The sequence below is a fragment of the Mobula birostris genome, chromosome 18 (genome assembly GCF_030028105.1).
Source record: "Mobula birostris isolate sMobBir1 chromosome 18, sMobBir1.hap1, whole genome shotgun sequence".
In the NCBI taxonomy this organism is placed as follows: domain Eukaryota; kingdom Metazoa; phylum Chordata; class Chondrichthyes; order Myliobatiformes; family Myliobatidae; genus Mobula; species Mobula birostris.
Window position 1 is genome coordinate 36,731,655 of NC_092387.1, and position 21,271 is coordinate 36,752,925.

Below are 21,271 nucleotides of genomic sequence, written 5' to 3' on the forward strand. Positions count from 1 at the left end.
TGTAAAGGAGATTTATCAGGATGTTGCCTGACTTCAGTGATGAGAAGAGATTGTATTTATTTCCACAGAGGAAGCTGAGGGTAACCTGAAAGAGATATAAAATTGATGGGGAGAGGTAGTAAAAACTTCCTTCCCTTGGTGGTTGTGTGTAACACAAAAGTGTCATAAGGTGGTGGCTGGGAACGGACCCAAGTGCAAGACACAGACACTGAAGTACTAGGGACAGGACTAGGATACAGGGTGAGGGCTAGGACATGGACACGAAAACCAGGAACCCGGAACAGTACTGGACCAGAGAGCTAGGAGCCTGGGCTTGGACTCCAAGCCAGAGACAGGACAAGGACCCAGTACCTGGATCTTGCCTCTGGCTCGGACCCCAGAACTAGGCAAGGACGAGACTCGGCTGGCAGGCACGACGAGGCTGGAGTCTTCAGGCTTGAGGCGAGGCGCGAGACCAGAGACTTGAGGCGGGGCGCGAGACCAGAGACTTGAGGCATGGTGCGAGACCAGAGACTTGAGGTGAGGCTTGCGACTAGAGGCTTGGGGTCTTGAAGCTCCTCCTGGGCAGGGCGCGGATCTCCACCCGAGGGAGGCGAGGGATAGGAAGGGACAGAACCCACCTCGGTAACGGCAATCTGGCCCTGGCTTACCCGACTGAGGCAAGGGACAGGACCCACTGCAGGGTACCGGCATTCTGGCCTGGCTTACCCGACGGAGGCAAGGGACAGGAAGGGACAGAGCCCACCTCATGGTAACGGCAATCTGGTCTGGCTTACCCGACTGAGGCACGGGACAGGAAGGGACAGGACCCACCGCAGGGTAACGGCAAATCTGGCCTGGTTTACCCGACGGAGGCAAGGGACAGGAAGGGAGCTAGGTTCAGGGTGGCTCCAAGACAAGACTTCAGACGAGGCGAGAGTTACCAGCAAGACGAGGCAAGGCTTCGGGCAATGCAAGGCGAGACAAGAACTTCAGGCGAGGCGAGGGTTACCGGCAAGACAAGGCAAGGCTTCAGGCAGGGGAAGGGCTACAAGGAGTAAGGACAAGAACAATCCAGCAGCCATGCCCTGGTCTCTGGAGGTATTTATGCAGCCAGCCCCAATAAGAATCAGCTGCCTCAATTAGTGCTCAACAGGAACAGAAATATGGTAGACAGGAAAACCTGGAGCAAGGGTCGATGGACTGGACCGTGAACCGGAATGCGGACTTCACAGACTGGACCATGACAGAAAAGGCATACAGAAGATGCACAGTGAGAGGTAGATTTAGAGGGGGACATGAAGGGGAATTTTTCCCACATAGAGTAGCTGGAATTTGGAATGCATTGCCCGAAGAGGTGATGAGACAGTACTCTCACTGCATCCAATTATCTAGACGAGCACATGAATTGCCCAGACATAGAAGGCTACAGGTTGAATGCAAGCAAATGAGAATAGTGTTGGAAAAATACAATGATCAGCATGGGTCTGGTGGACCAAAGGGTTTGTTTTTGTGCTCTATGACTCTGTGACTCCTATGTTACCTGTGCTAAGAAGTGAAATTTGAGAAGAGAATGGATCCTTTGACATGTATTTCATATAGGACAGATTAGATTAGGAATCCTATAGTGAGAGCAAAGAGTGCTGAAATACTCATGAATGAAAGCCCTGCTTGAGTAATGAGGTAGATCAGATAGAAGGATTAAATGTGGATGAATACTGTACCTTGGAAATTGTAACTAAGTTTCAACATCTAACTAGGAAAAAAGTTGCCTTGGTTCAAATTCTGAAACACAAGCTTAAATTGGGCAATACTTACAAAGATAGAGATTTGAGTTCGCAAACCAAGGTTGGGAGGAGAAATTGATCACAGGACAATTGAGGAACAGATGTTATGTATAGGAAATGAAAGAAATGGTAACCAATCATCAAAAATCCATGAAATGATGGAAAGTATTTCATGAATAGGAATTATTAAAACTGAGCTCAATCACAGAGAATTCCCTAGACTGCATTTAGGGAAATCAGATCATCTGGCAGTTCTCCTCTTACCTGCATACATGCAGAGGAGCAGCTATGAGATTGCTTTGAGTCAGTCGTTTGGGCCACGTTCAAGAACTTATTAGAGGACCTGAATGAATACACCACGGCTGTCAAAGACATTTTGTGTCCCCACAAAATCATTCAGGGTCTTTCCCCAACTAAAAGTTTGGGATGAACGAAGAGGTCCAGGTGTGACCTCCAGAAAGCCATTTTACATGCTAACTGGCAAACTTGAATTACAAAAGGATGCTCAACAACTGTGGCAGGACTTGAATGCTATCACCCCCTATAAAGCAAAACCAAGCTATGTATGTGACAAGGTTTCACTTCCAGGTGAGCTCAAAGCCTTTTTCAATCTTTGATCTCGACATGAGAGCATCCCTCAGGAGGGTGAACCACAGAAAGCATCTGGTCCAGATGGTGTACCTGGCCAAGTACAGAAGACCTGTACTAATTAACTGGCTGGACTGTTTACTGACATCTTTAACCTCTCGCTTCAGCAGTTTGAGGTACCCACCAGCTTCAAATATGCTTCAGTCATATCAGTGCCCAAGAAGAACATGGTAACCTGCCTCAATGACTGTCACTCAGTAGCATTTACATCCATTGTGATGAGGTTCATTGAGAGGGTGATCATGAAACATATAAACTCCTGTCTAAGAAGTGACTTGATTCCGCCCCACTTTGCCTACCATCACAATAGGTCATTGGCTATGGAGTGTCTGGATAGTGAAGATGCATACATCAGGATGCTCTTCATTGACTACAGTTCAGCATTCAACACTATCGTCCCCTCAAAACTAATCACTAAACTCCAAGATTAGGCCTCGATACCTCCTTGTGTAATTGCATCCTCAGTTTCTACATTTGCACCTAGTCAGTACAGATTGGCAACAACATCTCCCCCACAATCACCATCATGCAGGTGCTTAGCCCTTGCTCTGCTTGCTTTATTTGTATGACAATGAGGCGAAGTGCAGTTTCAGTGCCATATTTATGTTTGCTGATGACACCACTGTTGGCAGAATCAAAGGTGATGACGAATCGGCAGATAGGAGGGAGATTGAATGTCTGTTTAAATGGTGCCACAACAACCACCTCTCACTCAATGTCAGCAAAGTCAAAGAGCTGATTATTAAATACAGGAGGAGAAAACTGGAGGTCCATAAGCCAATCCTGATTAGGGGAATCGGAGGTGAAGAGGGTCAGTAGCTTTCAATTCCTTGGTGTTAACAGATCAAGATCTGTTCTTGGACCATCAGTTAAGTACCATTACAAAGAAGGCCTGACAACAGCTCAGTTTTCTTAGAAATTTCTGCATATTTGACATGTCATCTAAAACTTTGACAAATTTCTATAGATGCACAGTGGAGAGTATCTTGATGGGTTGTATCACAACTTGGTATGGAAACACTGATGCTCAAGAATGGAAAAGCCTACAAGAAGTGGTGGATTCAGTCCAGTCCATCACAGGCGAAGCCTTCCCCACATCTACAAGGAGCGCTGCCACAAGAAAGCAGTATCCACTACCCAGGTATGGTCTCTTCTCACTGCTGCCATCAAAGGAAGTACAGGAGCCTGCTGTGAATGCCTGCAAGAACATGAATCTAAGTAGTATATGGTGATGTGTGTACTTAATAATACATTTACTTTGAGAATTGGAGTAGATGAGAAAAACAGCCAAAACATTTTAATAGTTTAAGTTGGTATTGATTAATGAAGATTTCTAAAAGGATGGAAAACTTTGGTTGAAAATAAACTGAATGAAGAAGGTAAAAGAACAATCAAGTAATTGAATAAAAAAACAAAGTACATTATATAATATGAAGTAAGAAATTGGTAAAACCCTAAAAGACCTATTTCTATGCCCTGTAGCTCTGTGAACCTCAATTCTTTTTGTGTGTTGGAGTGCAGTAAGTGGTAAAGTGTGCACCCAATTATATGTCAGGTATAATGATAGTGTCATTATAGCTGGATAAAGCAAAGAAAAGGTGATGATCTATCTTGACAGTGTTTTTTAAAGTAGAGAAATAATAAATGTTAGCACTTTGAAATATAAATAAATGTAGATATACCGTACAAGTAACCCTGCCAAGCCCAGCTGTGAAGTGAAGGTCGGGCATGGGACTTGCAGCCCCATTCTGTAAAAACCAAAAGCTACAAGAGCACCAACAGAAACTCCAAAGACCTCATCTCTGGGAGAGGAAGGATCTTTGCCTTGAAGATGTATGAAGTCATGTGGTGAAAGTGGAAACCACAGGGCCGATCAACCTTCTATTGGCACAGGTCAGAGGACTCTGGTGAGCTGCTATTTGCAGCTTATACTCCATATGGGGTGATGGGTAGGAAAAAGAAAGAAATACAGTATGTACATTGGATGTGACAAGCTTAAGGAAAATACTGATATGCTATTGGGAAGATTGCACTAAAAATGAGAGGATAGCAAACTAAAGGAAAGAAGTTAAAGGAACATAGAAGGTGATTAGGTGGATGTGATTAGAACAATGTGCTGAGTATGTTCTGACGTGATGTTTGGGTCAAATTTTTTTTGTAAATTGTGTTTTCACTTTTTGTTTGGGCACTGTGTGATCCCCTTGCAGTATTAATCAGAATGGAAATATAATGTATTAAATTGCACATTTTTAATTTGATGTTATACCTTTTAAGTAGACATGCCAAAGCAAAAGTGCATTTCTCTGGTGTCCAATTCATTTTAATGTTGATTAAAATATCTACTATCTCAGAAAGAGTAGGAGTAGACATCCAGTGCTTCTCAAGCCTGTCTTGATGTTCCATAACACCACAAGATATAAGTGCAGAATCGGGCCATTTTGGTTCATTGAGTCTGCTCCGCCATTTCATCATTACAGATCGAATTTTTCTCTCTGCCCAATCTCCAGCCTTCTCCCCATATCCCTTCATTCCCTGACCAATCAACAATCTATCAATTTCTCCCTTAAATATACATAAAGACTTGGCTTCCACAGCTGCCAGTGGCAAATAATTCCACAGATTGACCGCTCTCTGGCTAAAGAAATTCCTCCTCATCTCCATTCTAAAAAGGCACCCCTCTATTCTGGTCTTAGGCTGTCCCGTCATAGGAAACATCCTCTCCACATCCAAACTATCAAGGCCTTTCACCATTTGATAGGTTTCAATGAGGACAGCTCATCTACATTAATCCTATTTGCTTGCATTAAATCTGTATCCTTTGATACCATAACATTCCAGGTGCCTGTATAATTGCCTCTTAAATATTGTGGTTGTATCTGATTTCACCACCTCTGGCACCACTCTCCTTGTGTAAAAAAAACTTGGCCCTTGGATCCCCTATAAAACTGCTTCCTCTCATCTTAAACGTGTGTCTCTTATTTTTGATTCCCTTTCCTGTCTGCCACTTTCATCACCCTAGATGCTTCGCCCATCAGCCTCCTTCACTCCAGTGCAAACGACAACATCTAAAGGTTCTAATGTAAACAGCAACCTGGAATCTCATCTGCACTCTCTCCAGTGCAACCATATCTTTCTTGTGGTGCAGTGACTGGAACTGCCCAACATACTCCAAGAGCAGTTTAACCACTAATTTGTTAGGTTGCAATTTTATACTCTTTGCCCTGAACAATAAAACAAGCAGATCATATTCCTCCTTCACTACCCTATCTACCTTTGCTGTCACTTTTGTGAAACTATAGTCTTGAATGCCAAGGTCCTTTTGATTAACACTCCTAGGTGCCCCACCATTTACTGTATGTGTCCTTGCTCATATTTGACTTCCCAAAGTATACTGCCTTGCATATATTGGGATTAAACTCTGCGCAATTTTCCACCGAATCAACATTTTCTCGCCTTAGGCAATCCACTTTGCCATCTACAACGTCACCATTTTTTGCCATCTTCATGCTTAACCTCCAGTTCAACTGATTGGGCCAATGGCCGGGCCCTATTAAGATCTAAACTCTTACTCAATATATCGTCTGATATCCACGTTTAGGCTAAATAAAGGGATGGTTTAATGATCTTGGCTGAATTCTAGAGCAAGTCCAGAAATCAGGGTTGAAATAGCAGCCTATCTTTTTATAATAATTTCTGTAATAGCGTGCAAAACGTCCCACCCACTTCTCTTCCTCCCACGGGACATTTCCCTGGCCCGTTGACTGCCACTTATTTGGGAGTAGCTGTTTTAGAATGATTCTTACTTCCACGCTATTAGTCTTATAAATCAGAGACTATGCGCTGAATGTCGGAGAAGCGTGGAACAGCGTATTTTCTCTCACACGATCGGATGATGATGAGCCAAGATTCTGGGTTATCAACATTATTTAAAAGGGAATTGGATAAGGAAGTTGGATAACGATATAGGAAAGTGTAGAGAACTCGGGATTTTAAAAGCTCGTCTCCGATGAAGAGTCACCACAAGGCAGGCTCCGCGAATCCAAAGATAATCTATGCGACGTTTATAATACTCTAAAGAACCAAGAGAGGCTGCGGGTGCTGGAGTTAGGAGCAAAATTACAAGCTGATGAGATAACTCAGAAGTTCAAAGGCTGGAGGTAAAAGAATGGTCAATTATTCTGATATGGGACCATGACCCAAAACGTCTACTCCGCAAACGTTTTCTCCGCAGATGCTGCCTGACGCGCTGAGTTCTTCCTGCACTTTATACTTTTTCTCTATTGCTAAGAAGTCTAAACGCTGATTCTATTAAGCGTCCCTCCAAGTAAAATTAATGGCATTATATTCCTTTAAAAATGGTTGTTTTGTCTTAAAGGCTCCACCAGTCCAAGAATAAAATAACCCACTTCTCAAACAAAATCTCATTTTTTGGAACTGTGGGCAAAATGTATCCTGAGAGAGGTGAATGGAACTTTAATCCTTGATTGAGATAACATCACGTCCCCTCAGTTGGGTTTAGTGATCGTGTGTGTTTTGAGGTTGTTTGCAAGCATTTGTTGATAAAGCCACTTGTTCTCGTATAATACTTGCACTAACTTCTATTCAGTGAACAGTGTGAGACTATGCAAATACTTTTCCCAAGTCCTTTCAAGCAGCCAGCTCATTGAAAGAAAGAGGAGATTACATTGTTCAGCAGCTGCGGATTTGGAGGCTGATTTAAGTCGTGAGTCATTGTCACGTCAATAAAGGGAGCCTTGATGAGTGAAAGAGCAATGTGCAGGGCAAGAAATGTGCACGGAACTCCTCAGGAGCCATACACATTTTCCCAAACTTTAAGGGAGAGATCTAAGGTAGCGTGAAAAAGGGATTTGCATGTCAAATGAAGCAACGCAGGGATACGTCTTGCCTGCTTGCTTAGGTTTAAATCCTCCCAAAAGTTAATTAAACCTGCATTATACAGTAAAGCAACTTGAAATCGCGCTAATGTTGAGGTATTCCATGGAGATTAAGGGTCATACAATAGGAATATAATTTACATGGTAAATGCTAATATGACCAATTAGATTGAGAGCTTGTAGCGTGGATAGGGTCCAGAGGAGCCATACGAGTTAAAGTATAAACTTTTATACGTTTAATAGTACTTTGAATCACACTGGTATTGCAAATTTTGATGTTACTTCCATTTCCAAACTTCGACACAATCCTTTAGGGAGACCTGCCATAAAACGTGGTGGTAAAGGATGTTCGCCGTATAGTTCAGTACATCTAACGTGGAAGTGAGCTTATTGATGGCCACCAGCTGAATTGTAATATATTACACTGTTAGAAACACAAATGTTCCATTTAACAAAGAAAGAATCGGGAGGGAATGTTCTCTGCCGCCTAAGCGGACATAAATTTTATTTGGCAAGAAGCTAAAGTAGATAAAAAATTGCAATTCCGACAGAGAAACCAAGTTATTAATCACTGTGCCAGGTGGCTTTCGATGGACCCTGTAGTTTTTGATAGGAGGACGGCTTCTTAAAACTTGAGTTCTATCTCTATTATGATGTGCACTGACGCGTGATGGTCCTCTCCACCGCCTTTGCTAAGTCCGTTTCCAATCCTCCAAAATGCATACTTTTCAGTCTGGGGCCAGAGGCTTCACCAATAAACTGAGATTGTCCCTAGGCCATTAATATCAATGGTTGGGTGTGCACTGTCCGTCCTCGTCATTGCTTTCCAGTAGAACGCCTGGTTCACTGAAACTTGCCACCTTTTCGTGTGACCCGTTAAGATGAATTTCAATTGCTGTATGGTATTAGGGAAATACTTGATTAAAGTTCATCAGGAAATTCAGTTAAATAAACATTTTCTATTAAATCTCTTTAACCACAACCGTATTTTAACTTTGGGAGATCGTTGAGAGCATTGTCTATGTTAAACAATTTAACACTTTCTTTAACAGTGAACAACATAAAGGACATACCGATAAAATAAACCCGATTGAGCCTTGGGGGAAAATTCTGCCTTGCTTGGATAACTTATTTTCTGTCTTTTTCTCGTCCCTATCCTGTTCTTTTGGAGTTGAGGTTCACTCCTGTCTCCCCTCCGGTGAAGTTTGCTCTGGTCTGCTTTGCTCATCGTCCTAGTCTCTGTCCGCGAGCACAACCGCCCTCTTCCCCTTCCTCTAATTCACTATCAACGCTACATATAAACTGAAAACCGAATGGGGGGGGGGGGGTGATGGGAGGTAGAAACTTCGCAGAAACAGGTTTTGGGAGACATGTTAATTCGAAAGGAATCAAGGTGCTATATGGGATTTATTGGGACTAAGAACGGAGAAATACAAAGGGAGGGATCAGTCCCCAAAGCGAGTAGAGATTCTGACAGGCTGCATCACTGTCTGGTATGGAGGGGCTACTGCACAGGACCGAAAGAAGCTGCAGAAGGTTCTAAATCTAGTCAGCTCCATCTTGGGTACTAGCCTACAAAGTACCCAGGACATCTTTGGGAGCGGTGTTTCAGAAAGGCAACGTCCATTATTAAGGGCCTCCAGCACCCAGGGCATGCCCTTTTCTCACTGTTACCATCAGGTAGGAGATACAGAAGCCTGAAGGCACACACTCAGCGATTCAGGAACAGCTTCTTCCCCTCTACCATCCGATTCCTAAATGGACATTGAACCTTTGGACACTACATCACGTTTTTTAATATACAGTATTTCTGTTTTTGCATGTTTTTTTAAAATCTATTCAATATACGTAATTGATTTACTTAGTTTTTATTATTTTTTTCTCTCTGCTAGATGTATTGCATTGAACTGCTGTTGTTAACAAATGTCACGTCATATGCCAGTGATAATAAACCTGATTTTGATGATCTTAAATAGTCCGTCTCGAATGAGAGCGAAAGGACATTTAAATAAGACGTTTTAAACGCGAATTGGATCAGCACTTAAAGAGAAACGAGATGAAATTACCATGGGAAAGGAAGAAGAGTGATTTTTCAGAGACGGCGCGGAGAAAACAAGCCGGATAGCCTCTCAAGGCTAACAGATCCAATGTTTGTATACTAAAGAGTAAAATCGCCACACACACGTGCCTAGTTTGGATATTTATAGGGGGAGGGTTGGTGGTCCTGATGAAAGGTTTCGGCCCGAAACGTCGGCTGTTTTTTTCCGTTCCATAGATACTGCCTGACCCCCTGAGTCCCTCCAGTTTTGTGTCAGTTACTCCGGACTTCCAGCGACTGCAGAATCTTTGTGTGTTGATTGTCTAAAGTTTCTGCTATCGCCGTTTGTTGTCAGTTGCTTTTTCTTTTGCTGACAGAAATATCGCTGGAAAATGCGAATTACAATGGTCCCTGTTCTGAGATCACCCCTGACTTTGGGAGAAGTGTTCAGTAAGGTCGAGGACGCACCTAATCACCGGAGTGATGTGTTTGGATATTTCTGCATTTAAATTTCAAGGCGATTTTTTTAAGCCCCGTTTTGAATGGAACCCCTAAGCAAAAGTTGGGAGAGATTTGCAGTGGATTCAGAATTAAGAAACTGAATTTAAATGTTGAGCGAGTTGGTGCGAGGAGAGTGTATTTAACCGCTGATCTACTGCTCCCTCCAGTAGGATCTTAGGGAAATGGATCTGAAACCTACCTGTTGTGTACTGAAGCAACTGTTGAACAGTTGTGAGGACAGGAGAAACTCCGAGGGGACGTTGTAATAGAAATGGAAATCTCCCAAAATTCAGAAGCATGCTGTTTTATAAATCTTCCAGCTACCAGTAGTCTGACGAAATTAGATTGGTTAGTGCATCATGCAAACGTATATCCCCTGCCCGCTTCTCCCAGTTAATAGAGTCTTAGGCATTTCATGGACAACGCCCGAGCTACATTAATTTTTTTTAAAGCTATTAAAATACAAATGGAAGGGATTCATGCCGGTTTTTCAATTCTCAGATGCTTAAATTGTAATTACTGAAAGGCCGAAATAATAATGCCAGGATCTCAAGGAGATATTTTAGCCTGACTTTTAAAATGCCAATTATAATCGCATTATTGCGTTTAAATGCGCTTATAAAGAAATTTAAATTTGTATCGGTGTGAATTAAAGCTTAAATTTTCACGCCTGTAGACCAACGTTGGAGATACAACAGTACACAGCAATATACACATACAATAATTGTCTTTATCGATTATATGTAAACGTAGAGCTTGAATAAATCGTGTGTGTGTGTGTGGGGGGGGGGGTGTATGCATATTTAAAATGTCTACACATGTCTGTTTCGATAGACGATGCATAGATTGTCAGAACTTAATACGTTAGGAGATTTTTTAAATTACGCTGTACGTTAGATTCCTCAAACAAAACTGCAAGCTTATTTATCTATTTAAATATACATTTGTTAATGGTAAATTTAAACCTTTACGGGAAACCTAACAAAGGGCACGATTGACATTAATAGTTCTTGTTATTAATACTGCTTGTTGTTCTCTGACGTAATTTTTAAAGGAAATGCATACAGACTTAAAAGAAACGATAAAAATTGTAATGTAATATTTGATTTCGGCATAATGAGAAACGAAGCTGAGCCTCGCCGAGAATGTCAGCGGTCCTTGTACCAAAGAATAATCAGCATCTGGAAATAACCGCGGCCCTATATTAATGGCATCACTCTTAAGTCAAAGGCGGAACAAGAACTATTTTTCTTTAATTACAAACTGCACAATGTCTACATTTAATCAAATCTAACGCTGAAAATCAACTAAATCTCAGAGCATCAAACCGGTGCAATAACTTAACGGTGTACAAAGTGCTTCGTGTTGTTGTGTATAACACAATTAAATAGTCCTTTTCCGTCAAGTTGAAAGAAGCTCGGCATAGTAATATCGGCAAAATCGCTTATACTTAATTTGCATTGCGTTGCTTGTGCCGTTTTGACAGAATTAGCGGATCATTGCGGGGTTTTACCTTCATTGTCACTTTAGAGCAAAATCATCAGCCCAGTGTTACACATAATTACATATAATCTGCGATCTCTTCACATCAAAAACTATCATGTTTTACCCATACGATTTTGAAGCTATATCAAATGACCGGGAAAATCAGTACTTCTGATTTTTTTACAAGACACAGCTGAGGCCCTCAGAAGCTGCACCCTGTTTTATTGCAGAAATAATGGGAGGAGATAAGAATTTGGTAACTAACTCCGCATCAGGATAAAACCAGAAATACCTTCCCTGATTCCAGCAAGACCTGGGTTAATATTATTTATATTGTCTCCCTGCACTCAGCCTCTGCCAATCTGAGCTAAATATTTTCAGGTAAAGAGAATGGTAACTTGATGGGGAAACAACACTGGCTAGCCAGGATGGTCAGCTGTGATCCAATTGAATGGCAGAACAGGTTCAAGGGACTGAATGGCCCACTCCTGTTCATATGATCCATTTTAGAAAATAGAATTCAGTTCTTGTCTATATTTTAAAAAATTTGTTTTCCTTGGTGCTTCTTCAGCCACTGGCTAATTCCCTTCCACTAGTCCAGCCTCAATGAGAAACTACTGTAAATAAAAATTACTTCAAATTTCTAGAATTCCTTATTGCATATATATTGTAGTTATAATCTCAGAAATCCAGCTCCAAAATCTTTATTTCACTGTGTCCATCAAAAAGAACACTGGAGCTGTGGAAACTAAGACACACCATAGAGGTTCCATTGTCATATTTAGGTTTACAGGGCTGTCAATAGAACTCATTTCCTTCTTAGTATATTTTATGACCTTTTCAATGAGGAGGAGATAGTGTTGGTGGCTTGTATCTTCTAATGTCTTGGCAAAAGGTTTTCAGATATCTTATACAGAGAGTTTATGAATTCTCATGTGTACCAGATGGGAACAAGCTGCAGACATGGGATTGAACAGGCATCTTGACCAAATTCACCTCCCATACACACAATGGATACCCTCTCCCATAACCTTTGAGGTGATAGAGGATCTGGACAAAAGTCCATACCCATTGTATTGCCCACCAGGTAGCATTATGATGTTACATCACAAGAGTGTTTGCACTTCTGAAGTACTTAATTTGTTGTCAAACATTTGGGCCATCTTGAGGCTGACAAAGGTGTGAATTGAATAGCCTTCACTTTTTTAGACAGAAATAAGGTAAAACAAAGAACAATACTCTGAAAAGAGAGGGGAAGGTCAAAATGAAGGCAGCAAACATATTAATAATAAAAAAAAGACATGGGTGTTCTAAATGGCAGACATGGGAGTATAACTGGTCCTAATGCCATCATTGATGCATGCTTTACAGTGGACAGAAATGCAGCCTAATAACACATTAATTCATCAATAACCGCACTGGTGTACTCACAGGTTGTTGTTCACTTAATTGCTTAGTATTTTGCAAAACATCAAAAAAATGGATCAATGCTCTATGACTGAAAGAAACTTGTCCATCTTCTTAAAAGGAGCATGGTGCTTCTTCTTACATCTACTTACTGCTTCGCTAATGCTGAGACCAAATAGGGTTGCCACTTTATTTAATTGCCATTTTTAATGATCTGTATCATTGTCACTCAAGGGACACATTGGTTCAAAGGACGATCTTAGTGTCTCCTGGCAGGCCGTGCTTCCTTCCTTTTTGATGCACTCTCATTCCTGGATTTCTTATCCTTCTTCACACAGAAATATTTGGTGATGGTTTTCCGGCACTGTTCACACTTCACTGCACAGCACCAGTGGAATTTGCAGTTACAACTGCTCATCATCTGTGCTCGTCTCTCCCCTACAGACAGTCCGCAATCCCCACACAGCCTCTTGCAGCTCCGCTTCTCCCATTTGCTCAGGTGTTTACCCTTTTTGACGCATTCCCTTCCTTCTGTCCCCTGTAGACCTAGGGTCTTGTTTTCCAGGCAGTAATCTGGGGAATCTTCCAGGTGAACTAGCTCCTTCTTGGAAATGGCACTGAAGGTTTCAGCGATCGCTCCTCTGCTGGCTGCGCTGTTGCCTGCCCCTTTAAGAAGGTCAACCTTCAGGGCTTTTTGATACTTTTCCTTCAGGTAGTTACCTACCTCTCGGAATTCAGGTAGTTGAAGCCAACAGGTCTGTGTGGTGCAACTCCCAGACACACCATGGCACTTACAGGTCTGTTTCATTGTGCCTTTAACTGCCTGAAGGACAAAAATATAAATATTTCAAATTAGTAAGTACAAGACCAGTGTTTATTATCATAGAAATAATAGCACAGACTTATGTTTTACATCTATCATGACTTCAGTATTGTCAAGGTGATTTCCAGCCTTTGAAGTACATTTGCAATGCAGTCACACTTGTGCTGTTATTCTCCATACAACAAATTCCCATGAACAATAACAATGTAACATGTTGTATTCATTTTGATGGGAAAATAAATATGAACTTGGACATTGGGGAGACCTCATATGATCTTTCCATGGTGCCACAAGTTCTTTTGTATCAATTTGAGATGAGATGATAGAAGGGTCTTATTTTAATGTCACATTTGACTGATATCTCTTAAACAGAGCTCGCCTTTCTCAAGATGATATATTGGAGCATCATTATGGTCCTCTGGAATGGGACTTGAATTAACGCTTTTTTCCCAGAGTGGAAATTTCTTAAACTAGAAGGCATTGCTTTGAGGAGGGAGGGAGAGAGTTTAAAGGAGGTGTGCAGGGTAGGTTTTTCACACAGAGAGTGGTTGGGGCATGGAATGCACTGTCAGGGGCAAAGTGGAAGCAGACATTAAAGCAGAGTTGAAGAGGCATTTAGCCAGATGCATGAAAATGCAGGAGTGGAGGGATATAGACCGTGTGCAGCCAAATTGAATTATTTTACTTTAGCTTCATGGTGCGATCAGACATTGTGGGCTGAAGGACATGATTGTGTGCTGTGCTGTTCTGTCTCCTATGAGTCAAAAACTTCTGATATTAATAATTATGGTATACAAAACATTTAAAAACAGTGCCCAGTACGTATTAGTACATCACTCTATAATTTGAAACTATGATAGTTTTCTCGTTATCTCCTATGGTTGATGGAATAACAAAACCAAGTACAACCAATCTAGCTCTCAGCAACAATATTGCTGTCGAGTCATTAACAGTATCTGGTTGAACATGCTGATCACTTACAGGACATGGCTAAAATGGAATAATATTTGTGCAAAGGCACCCAGCCTAAGAAAATGCCACCAACTTCTAAAGTAAACCTCTTGAGTTTGTTTTCTCACCTTTCTCCTCTTAAATATCCTCTTCTTTCAGAACTTTATTCCTGAAGATACAAAAAAAATCAGGTACCACCTCACGGCAATGTATGTCCAACAGGTGGATGCCCAAAAATAGCTTGCAGACAATCTCTCTCTGATTTCTCTCTACCTACTTTCCACTATATATGGTGCTTGTCTGAACCATGCTGACGTTCAAACAGTTGTGGCCATTGTGAGGTTCAATGTTCATCCACTCCCTAACTTGGCTTTTAGCTGTTGAAATTCACTGGAAATGGATGCCATAGAGTGACCTTAAAAGAGTGTAGCAAGAAATAGAAATTGTAATATATAATGATGTATGCCACTCAGCAGATCTCCATGGAGTTCCAGGCTCCACAGCTGAGACAGAGTCAGCCCTCTGCAAAGGTTTCAGAGAATGTTTATTAGATAGCTATCAAGGAGGAGGAAATTCCATTATGTGACAAGATAAAGGAAGTTCTCCTTAGGAAACCTTCCCTAAAAGGTTAAATTAAGATTTAATGGAGTAGTTCAATGAGATGGCAGGATTTGACAATTAAATAAGGGAAACTGCTTCCACTAGCAATTACAAGATATAAGTTTATTTAATCAAGAAGCAGAGGTATGATTAATTGATTTTATGCAGTGCATTTTAAGACAGGGAAGAACTGTTGGTGACAGAAACAGTTTCAAGAATAACTTTCAAAAACCAATTTCAAGGTTGCTTAAAAGGTGGAAAAATCAAAAACTTCCAAGAAATAGCAGTGAATTGGATGAGGTACAATCACCCAGAAGGTCTCCATGTATGTCATACAATTATATCATTCAGATTCCAGAGGGGAAACTGATTCAATATGTTGGTTTACATGGAATGGATTCAATGTGGGCTAATCTACCTGACTCTGGATTTTGATTATATTTCTTTTTAAACTCAGTTTAAATCATCATTTTAAAACAAATAAATAGATCATTTCATATTCATCCAAAGCTGCCTTTTGTTGAGAGATCTTCATGATCAGTGAAAGTGACCCTTACGTTCCCAACCCAAGATACCTTTATATTAAAACTGAAGGTTCCTAATGTGCTGAGAAGTGTAACAAAACTTAGGACTGAGAAAATGTTGGAACTAGAAAATGGTGAAAAGACAGGTAAAAGAGGGAAAATAAATAAATAACATTTAAAGGTAAACGAGCAAAATATAAAAACTGATTTCTGCATATGTGTAAAAGAAGAAATCAAAAATCAATAGAGTCTGCAGCGGGAACAAAAGAAATTAGGAAATAACTGAAATTTCAAACATTTTTGTACCTGTCTTCACAATAGAAAGTGCAAAGGGCTGAGAAACCAAGGAATTCAAATAATTAATGATGAAGCAAAAGTATTGGAGAGATTAATGGGAGTAAAAGGTTAACAATTCCTGGAACCAGATGGTTAAACTTTCTAAAACTGGTGATTGCTTGGATATTGGATATTTGTTGTAATCTATCAGAATTCCCTAGGTTCCATACAACAGATAGGCAAATTAACATTGTATTCAGGAATGGAGGGACAGAGAGAGAAAGTATGCAAATATGGTTTTTATGTAACTAAAATTTTTTATTAAGGGAGTGGTTGCAAAGCACCTTGAAATTATGATGAAGCTGAGTCAGCACAATATAAAATCATATAGAAACGTCTTTGCTCAGTCTATAGTATTTTGACGATTATAAATGGGTGAGGTACATAAGGAGAAACCAGTGCATGTAGTGTATTTGGATTTCAAAGAGGCAATTTATTTCACAATGATCAGCCTCAGTTATTAACGATTTATATTAATTGTTTAATTGATAGGGCAAATCCAACTTTGTTGACCATAAGGTTGGAGAGAGTGTAAACCATGAGGTAAACAAGTTTTGCCAGTGGATTTTGCAGATTGATGAAATGTGCAGGAAGGTGGCAAATGAAACATGGTAGATAAATTTGTGATTAGGAGGGGTAGGAATATAAACCATTCTAACCAATTTAATGGGTTCAGAGTGTCCCAATTCAAGGACTTTCTAAAAACGTTTTGTATGTACTGTATGCAATGTGTATGATAACTCCAAGGATGCCCGCAGGGAAATTAGATAAGAGGAAAGATGGTGATACACCATAAGATGGTGTATATTTGGGTATTCAAAGTGGAATTGGTGAGACGCCACATGAAATGTTTTCAACAAAATAAAGCGCATGAATAGAAAACAGATTAGAAAAGAATGGGTCAAAAGTAATTGGTGCAATAAGACAATCCAGACCCTTAGCAGAAGCTCCTTGATGAATGAATATTTGGAGAAGGTACATGTTGGGTTGAAGATGTGTTTGTGTGGTTTAAATACAATGCCAGGGCGATGTATACCGTTTAGGTGCAGTCGTTCTACACTTGTGTCTCCAGACTATGTCAATCCATGTATCGCAATCTTTAAAATGCCATGAGGGAAGCAAGTTCCTTCGCTTCACTAATCTTTATGTGATCAAAGTGCTTCCCGGAACCTTTCAGGCTCAAGCGGGGAAGTCCTTTGGTTCCTGGTTGCTATCCTTCTATCTGTGATTAGGAGTTAACTTTACCTTTCGACCCGCCTCGTTGTTGTGAAGGTTCATGGCTGCTCTAGCATCTTGTCCAGTCTCCAAAGCGTCAACAAACTGTTTGGAAATTGTCTCTCCAAAGCCGACGTTATCGCTGCATCCTCCCCACAACCAGCCCTGTCCTCCTGAAGCAATCAAGGACCAAAGTGCTCGATTACTACACTCATCTATGCCGGGTTAACAGTTCACACCCAACTCATCCCAGGCAATGTCAGCCAGCGCTTACCCAGTTGCCCATTCCGAGAGTTGTCACAGCCACAGTTGTCGAAATCGCCCAGACTGCAGTTTCTGGTCAATGTGTACATCACCCCTGCAGAGCTAATGGCGTGAACGAAGGCAGCCTCTCGGTTTGCTGTCGGGGAAAATTAATCATTGTTACCTCGTGTGTTTGTTATCAATGAAGTCGACAACACGACCAAAGAACAGTTCTTTGGATCGTGCGACGTTACCAGGACAGGCAGTGAGAGGCGAGGAGAGAGGATGGGCGAGGGAACGGCATTGAGGGTGAGCGGAGCGGAACAAAGGCAACCGGCGGCATTGCTGATCAGGGCTCAGTGAAGACAGGCGAAACTGCAGACCCTGGAATCTGCAGCAATAGACAATCCGCTGGAGGAACTCAGCGGGTCTAGCAGCATCTGTGGCACAGTGCACAGTACAGGCAATTCGGCCCACGATGCTGTGCCGACCTTTCAACATAACCCTTATCCTTCTACATTTAACCATTGTTCTATCATCCATGTGCCTACTGAAGAGTTCCTTAACTGCTCCTAATGTATTTGTCTCTACCACCACCCCTGGCAGGGCAATCCACGCACCCACCACTCTCCGTGTAAAAAATGCTCTGTACCTCTGACATTCCCCCCCCCCACCCCATACTTTCCTCTAATCGCCTTAAAATTGTGCCCCCTTGTATTCGCCATTTCCGCCATGGGAAAAGGTTGAAAACCTGCTCCGGACGTTCGACCAGCTCACTGGGCTAAATGAGCCTGAGTTGGGTTATTCGGGGCACGGGAACAGTAAGGATCGAACTCAGAAGGGGACTGCCAGTTCACATACCCGTAATTGCATCCCTATCCTTCTTGGCCTCTTTAGCGTTCCTTCTTCCACTACCTCAATCTGCACTAACATTCCTTGCAGCTATCTGTTGTTTTGCGCCCGTCGCTCTATTTATTTTTCTATTTATTATTCCCATGTATTGCTGTTTACTCCGTGAGCTTCTTGCGAGCAAGGAATGCACCCTAGTGTATATGATAATAAACGAATCTGAATAGAACGGTGTGGGACTGTCTAAGGGCACAGACTAACGATAAGTAAATGTGGCACTCATCAGTCAAGAGAACGGGCTCCAGGGCTGCCTGGCCTCGTCCCGCTCACGGCAGATTTACAGAGGCACGCAGCAAATTATCAACAACACTAAGAGGTAGGTGTAAGAAAATGTAAACTGGAAGTTACCCGTGGTCTGAGACTGGCGTAAAGCGCAACAGAGAAAGAGGTGGGCAGAGCGTCAGTAAAACGTGGAAACGAAAGAGACTGTCCAGGTGTTGTTTGGCCCCACCGAGTTTCTCCAGCTGTTTCCGCTTGCACCAATGAATGTGGAGTGTCGGGAAGGGAGAGGGAAACCCAGAGAGAGGCGTGAAGAAGGGACCTTCCCCCCACCCCCACCCCCGGGAGTGAGAAGTGTCTGAAACAAGAAAAAGAAATGATCGGCAGATACGATTTCTGAGGAAAAGGAATGGGCAGGTTATTGTTCTCTCTCCAGGAGCGCTGCCCGACACACTGAATAATTCCAGCAATTTCAATTTATTTCAGGTTTCCAACATTCACAGTATTTTGCTTTTGAGGTAACGTCGAAAGGAGACGAATCTGAATTATTGGTGTGCGGGATTCTGACATTGCATATAAAAATCCCCCCTCACCCAAAAAAACACAGCAGATGCTGGAAATCTGAAATACAATCAGTAAAGCTGGGAAGGTGATCACAAATGCCGCCTGACCCTCTGAATATTCATATTCTGTGGATTAGCACGTGATCAGTTTTAGGACGATTTGAATCAGAGATGGTCTTCTTTCTCAGATTGCAGAGATGTGCGGGAATTTGGGAATCCCTGTTTCCAGGTGATTCCGTATTCGGAAAGGCTGGTTTCGCATGTATGGAAGAATCAGGTCGTTGTTGGGGATACAGAAGAGAGAGGAAGGATTCCAGGCCCCACTGAAGCCAAACGTGTCTCACCGCTCCTCAGACCGCTGTGCGTGGACAGCTGCAGCGCCCGCTCCGGGCAGTTCCAGCGATCCCAGGCGAACTGGTGTTTGCATTCCTCGATGCCGCTTTGGGCCCCCGCGGCTACACTGCTGGAGTAAATCAGATAAGCCTGCAGCAAACAAACACGCCAGGTCAGAGCTAGAGTCCAAACATACCCACTTATCCCAAATGAAGAGACCAAGGGAAAGGGGATCAGGGGACAAACCTATCTCTATCCCATGGTCTACCATAACCCTCGTTTACACGGGTTAATATACGCGGTCTCTACAACCCCAAGTAGTCTGCTGTGTCTGAGGACAAACAGAAAATTGTGCCGAGCATCCGATGGACCGTTCGTTCCACCTAGACTTTCCTTTCCCGGCAGTGGACCGCCACGGCGATGATCAGAAGGGAAGTTCAAAGCAGTTTGTCTGAATAGCAGGGAAAGGGTCGGATTTCCTTATCATTCAGTCTCCCTTCCGCACGTCTCCGTTCTTCTCGGACGGGCAATTACTCTGATGCGGACAAGTAAGAGCGAATTCATTTATCGCGGTTTATAATGTGCAATTCAAGATGTGGGCAACCTCCACTCATCACACGGATAGTACAGAGATCAGCGCAAAACCTAGAGAGCAGGGACGAACGAACTATTAACCACCCCCTCCCTTTATAGAATATGGAATATATAATCATGGACTATGCAAAATCAACTACTGTCCACGGCACAAATGTGAGGGATGCCGGAGATATCGACCTGTGCTTCCAGCATTCCTAGATATCCCTACCAGTGGTCTGATAATGTGAGACCATGTGAGAGATGTGAAATCATTTCTTTACTCGGCGAAATGATCAGCAATGTATAATTCCTCATCCGTTTCACCAGCCGGAGGGTCGGGGTTTTTTTTCGTTATCGCTCAATTATCCAAATTAACCCGTTCTTCTGCCCGCTGCTTCATCTCAAATGAAATTAAACCTAGTTTTGATAAAGGGCTCCTACACTTACACCAGTAGAACAGTGCCCAAAATGTTTCCAAAATATCCACAATAAAGCTTTAAACCCACAAAATAGAGGGTGAAATACTCCCTTAAGCCGCGTTTGAACTGTAATTACTTAAACAAAAATATCTCCAATTATTGTAATGTATTCATTAAATGAAGATCAAAAAGAATCTTTCTTACCTTAGGACCAGTCATAAGAAAATTATTCACTGACCTGTAAAACCAAGAGTCGAACGATTAAGTTGTGGAAAGCTCCCAACCTTGCCCTCTGAAAATTTTTGGGATTTTTTAGGGGTTCTTTCGTGTCTTAAATCCCTCAAAGCTCTTCTGATGAGACTCTACCAACCCCATCCCGCTCATTAACGTTTTGTCTGAAAACTTAAGCTGATAACCTTTGATATCGACCCATCATGTGGTGACGGGGAGTAAGAATTAAAGAAAAGGTTCTAACCTCTGTGGGTAAGTGCGGAGCGAGGAGGATCGAACATGAGAACAGAGATGGAGGGATCCCAAGGGCTTCACTTACCAGGCTTGGCACAGCTTTAGATAGATGGTTAGGAGTAACAGTGAGTGGAGCGTGTCTTGGGGAAACATCGTCCACGGGAGCAGCAATCACAACAATCAGAGGTGAATCCCAAGAAAGGAGGGAGAAAGCGGCGGCGGATCCCTCAGAATGACGGGGCGGTCTGAAGACAGATTCTGTTGTGTAAAGTTACCATGTGTGAAAGACTGATGTGAAATGGAGCTCCACTCATCCCGGAATCAGATTAGCTACTTAATTGCGGATTTTCCTTCT

At 42.1% G+C, this 21,271-nt stretch overlaps 1 protein-coding gene across 1 annotated transcript; it reads right to left on the reverse strand.

Annotated features, from left to right (window-relative positions):
* Nucleotides 1–12,999: 12,999 nt before the first annotated feature.
* Nucleotides 13,000–21,069, reverse strand: wnt8b (wingless-type MMTV integration site family, member 8b). Its single transcript, XM_072282003.1, has 6 exons — nucleotides 21,002–21,069; nucleotides 20,656–20,689; nucleotides 19,468–19,606; nucleotides 17,464–17,589; nucleotides 17,220–17,362; nucleotides 13,000–13,563 (listed from the first exon to the last, which is right to left on the reverse strand). The coding sequence occupies exons 1-6, from the start codon at nucleotides 21,067–21,069 to the stop codon at nucleotides 13,000–13,002; spliced, it is 1,074 nt and encodes a 357-aa protein (XP_072138104.1).
* Nucleotides 21,070–21,271: the final 202 nt, after the last annotated feature.

Coding starts and splice junctions, on each gene's coding strand:
- wnt8b (XM_072282003.1), bottom strand. CDS start 21,069: ATGTTTCCCCAAGACACGCTCCACTCACTGTTACTCCTAACCATCTAT. Junction 20,690..21,001: donor CTAAAGCTGTGCCAAGCCTG/GTAAGTGAAGCC, acceptor TTGGTTTTACAG/GTCAGTGAATAATTTTCTTA. Junction 17,590..19,467: donor GCACAGCGGTCTGAGGAGCG/GTGAGACACGTT, acceptor TTTCCCCGACAG/CAAACCGAGAGGCTGCCTTC.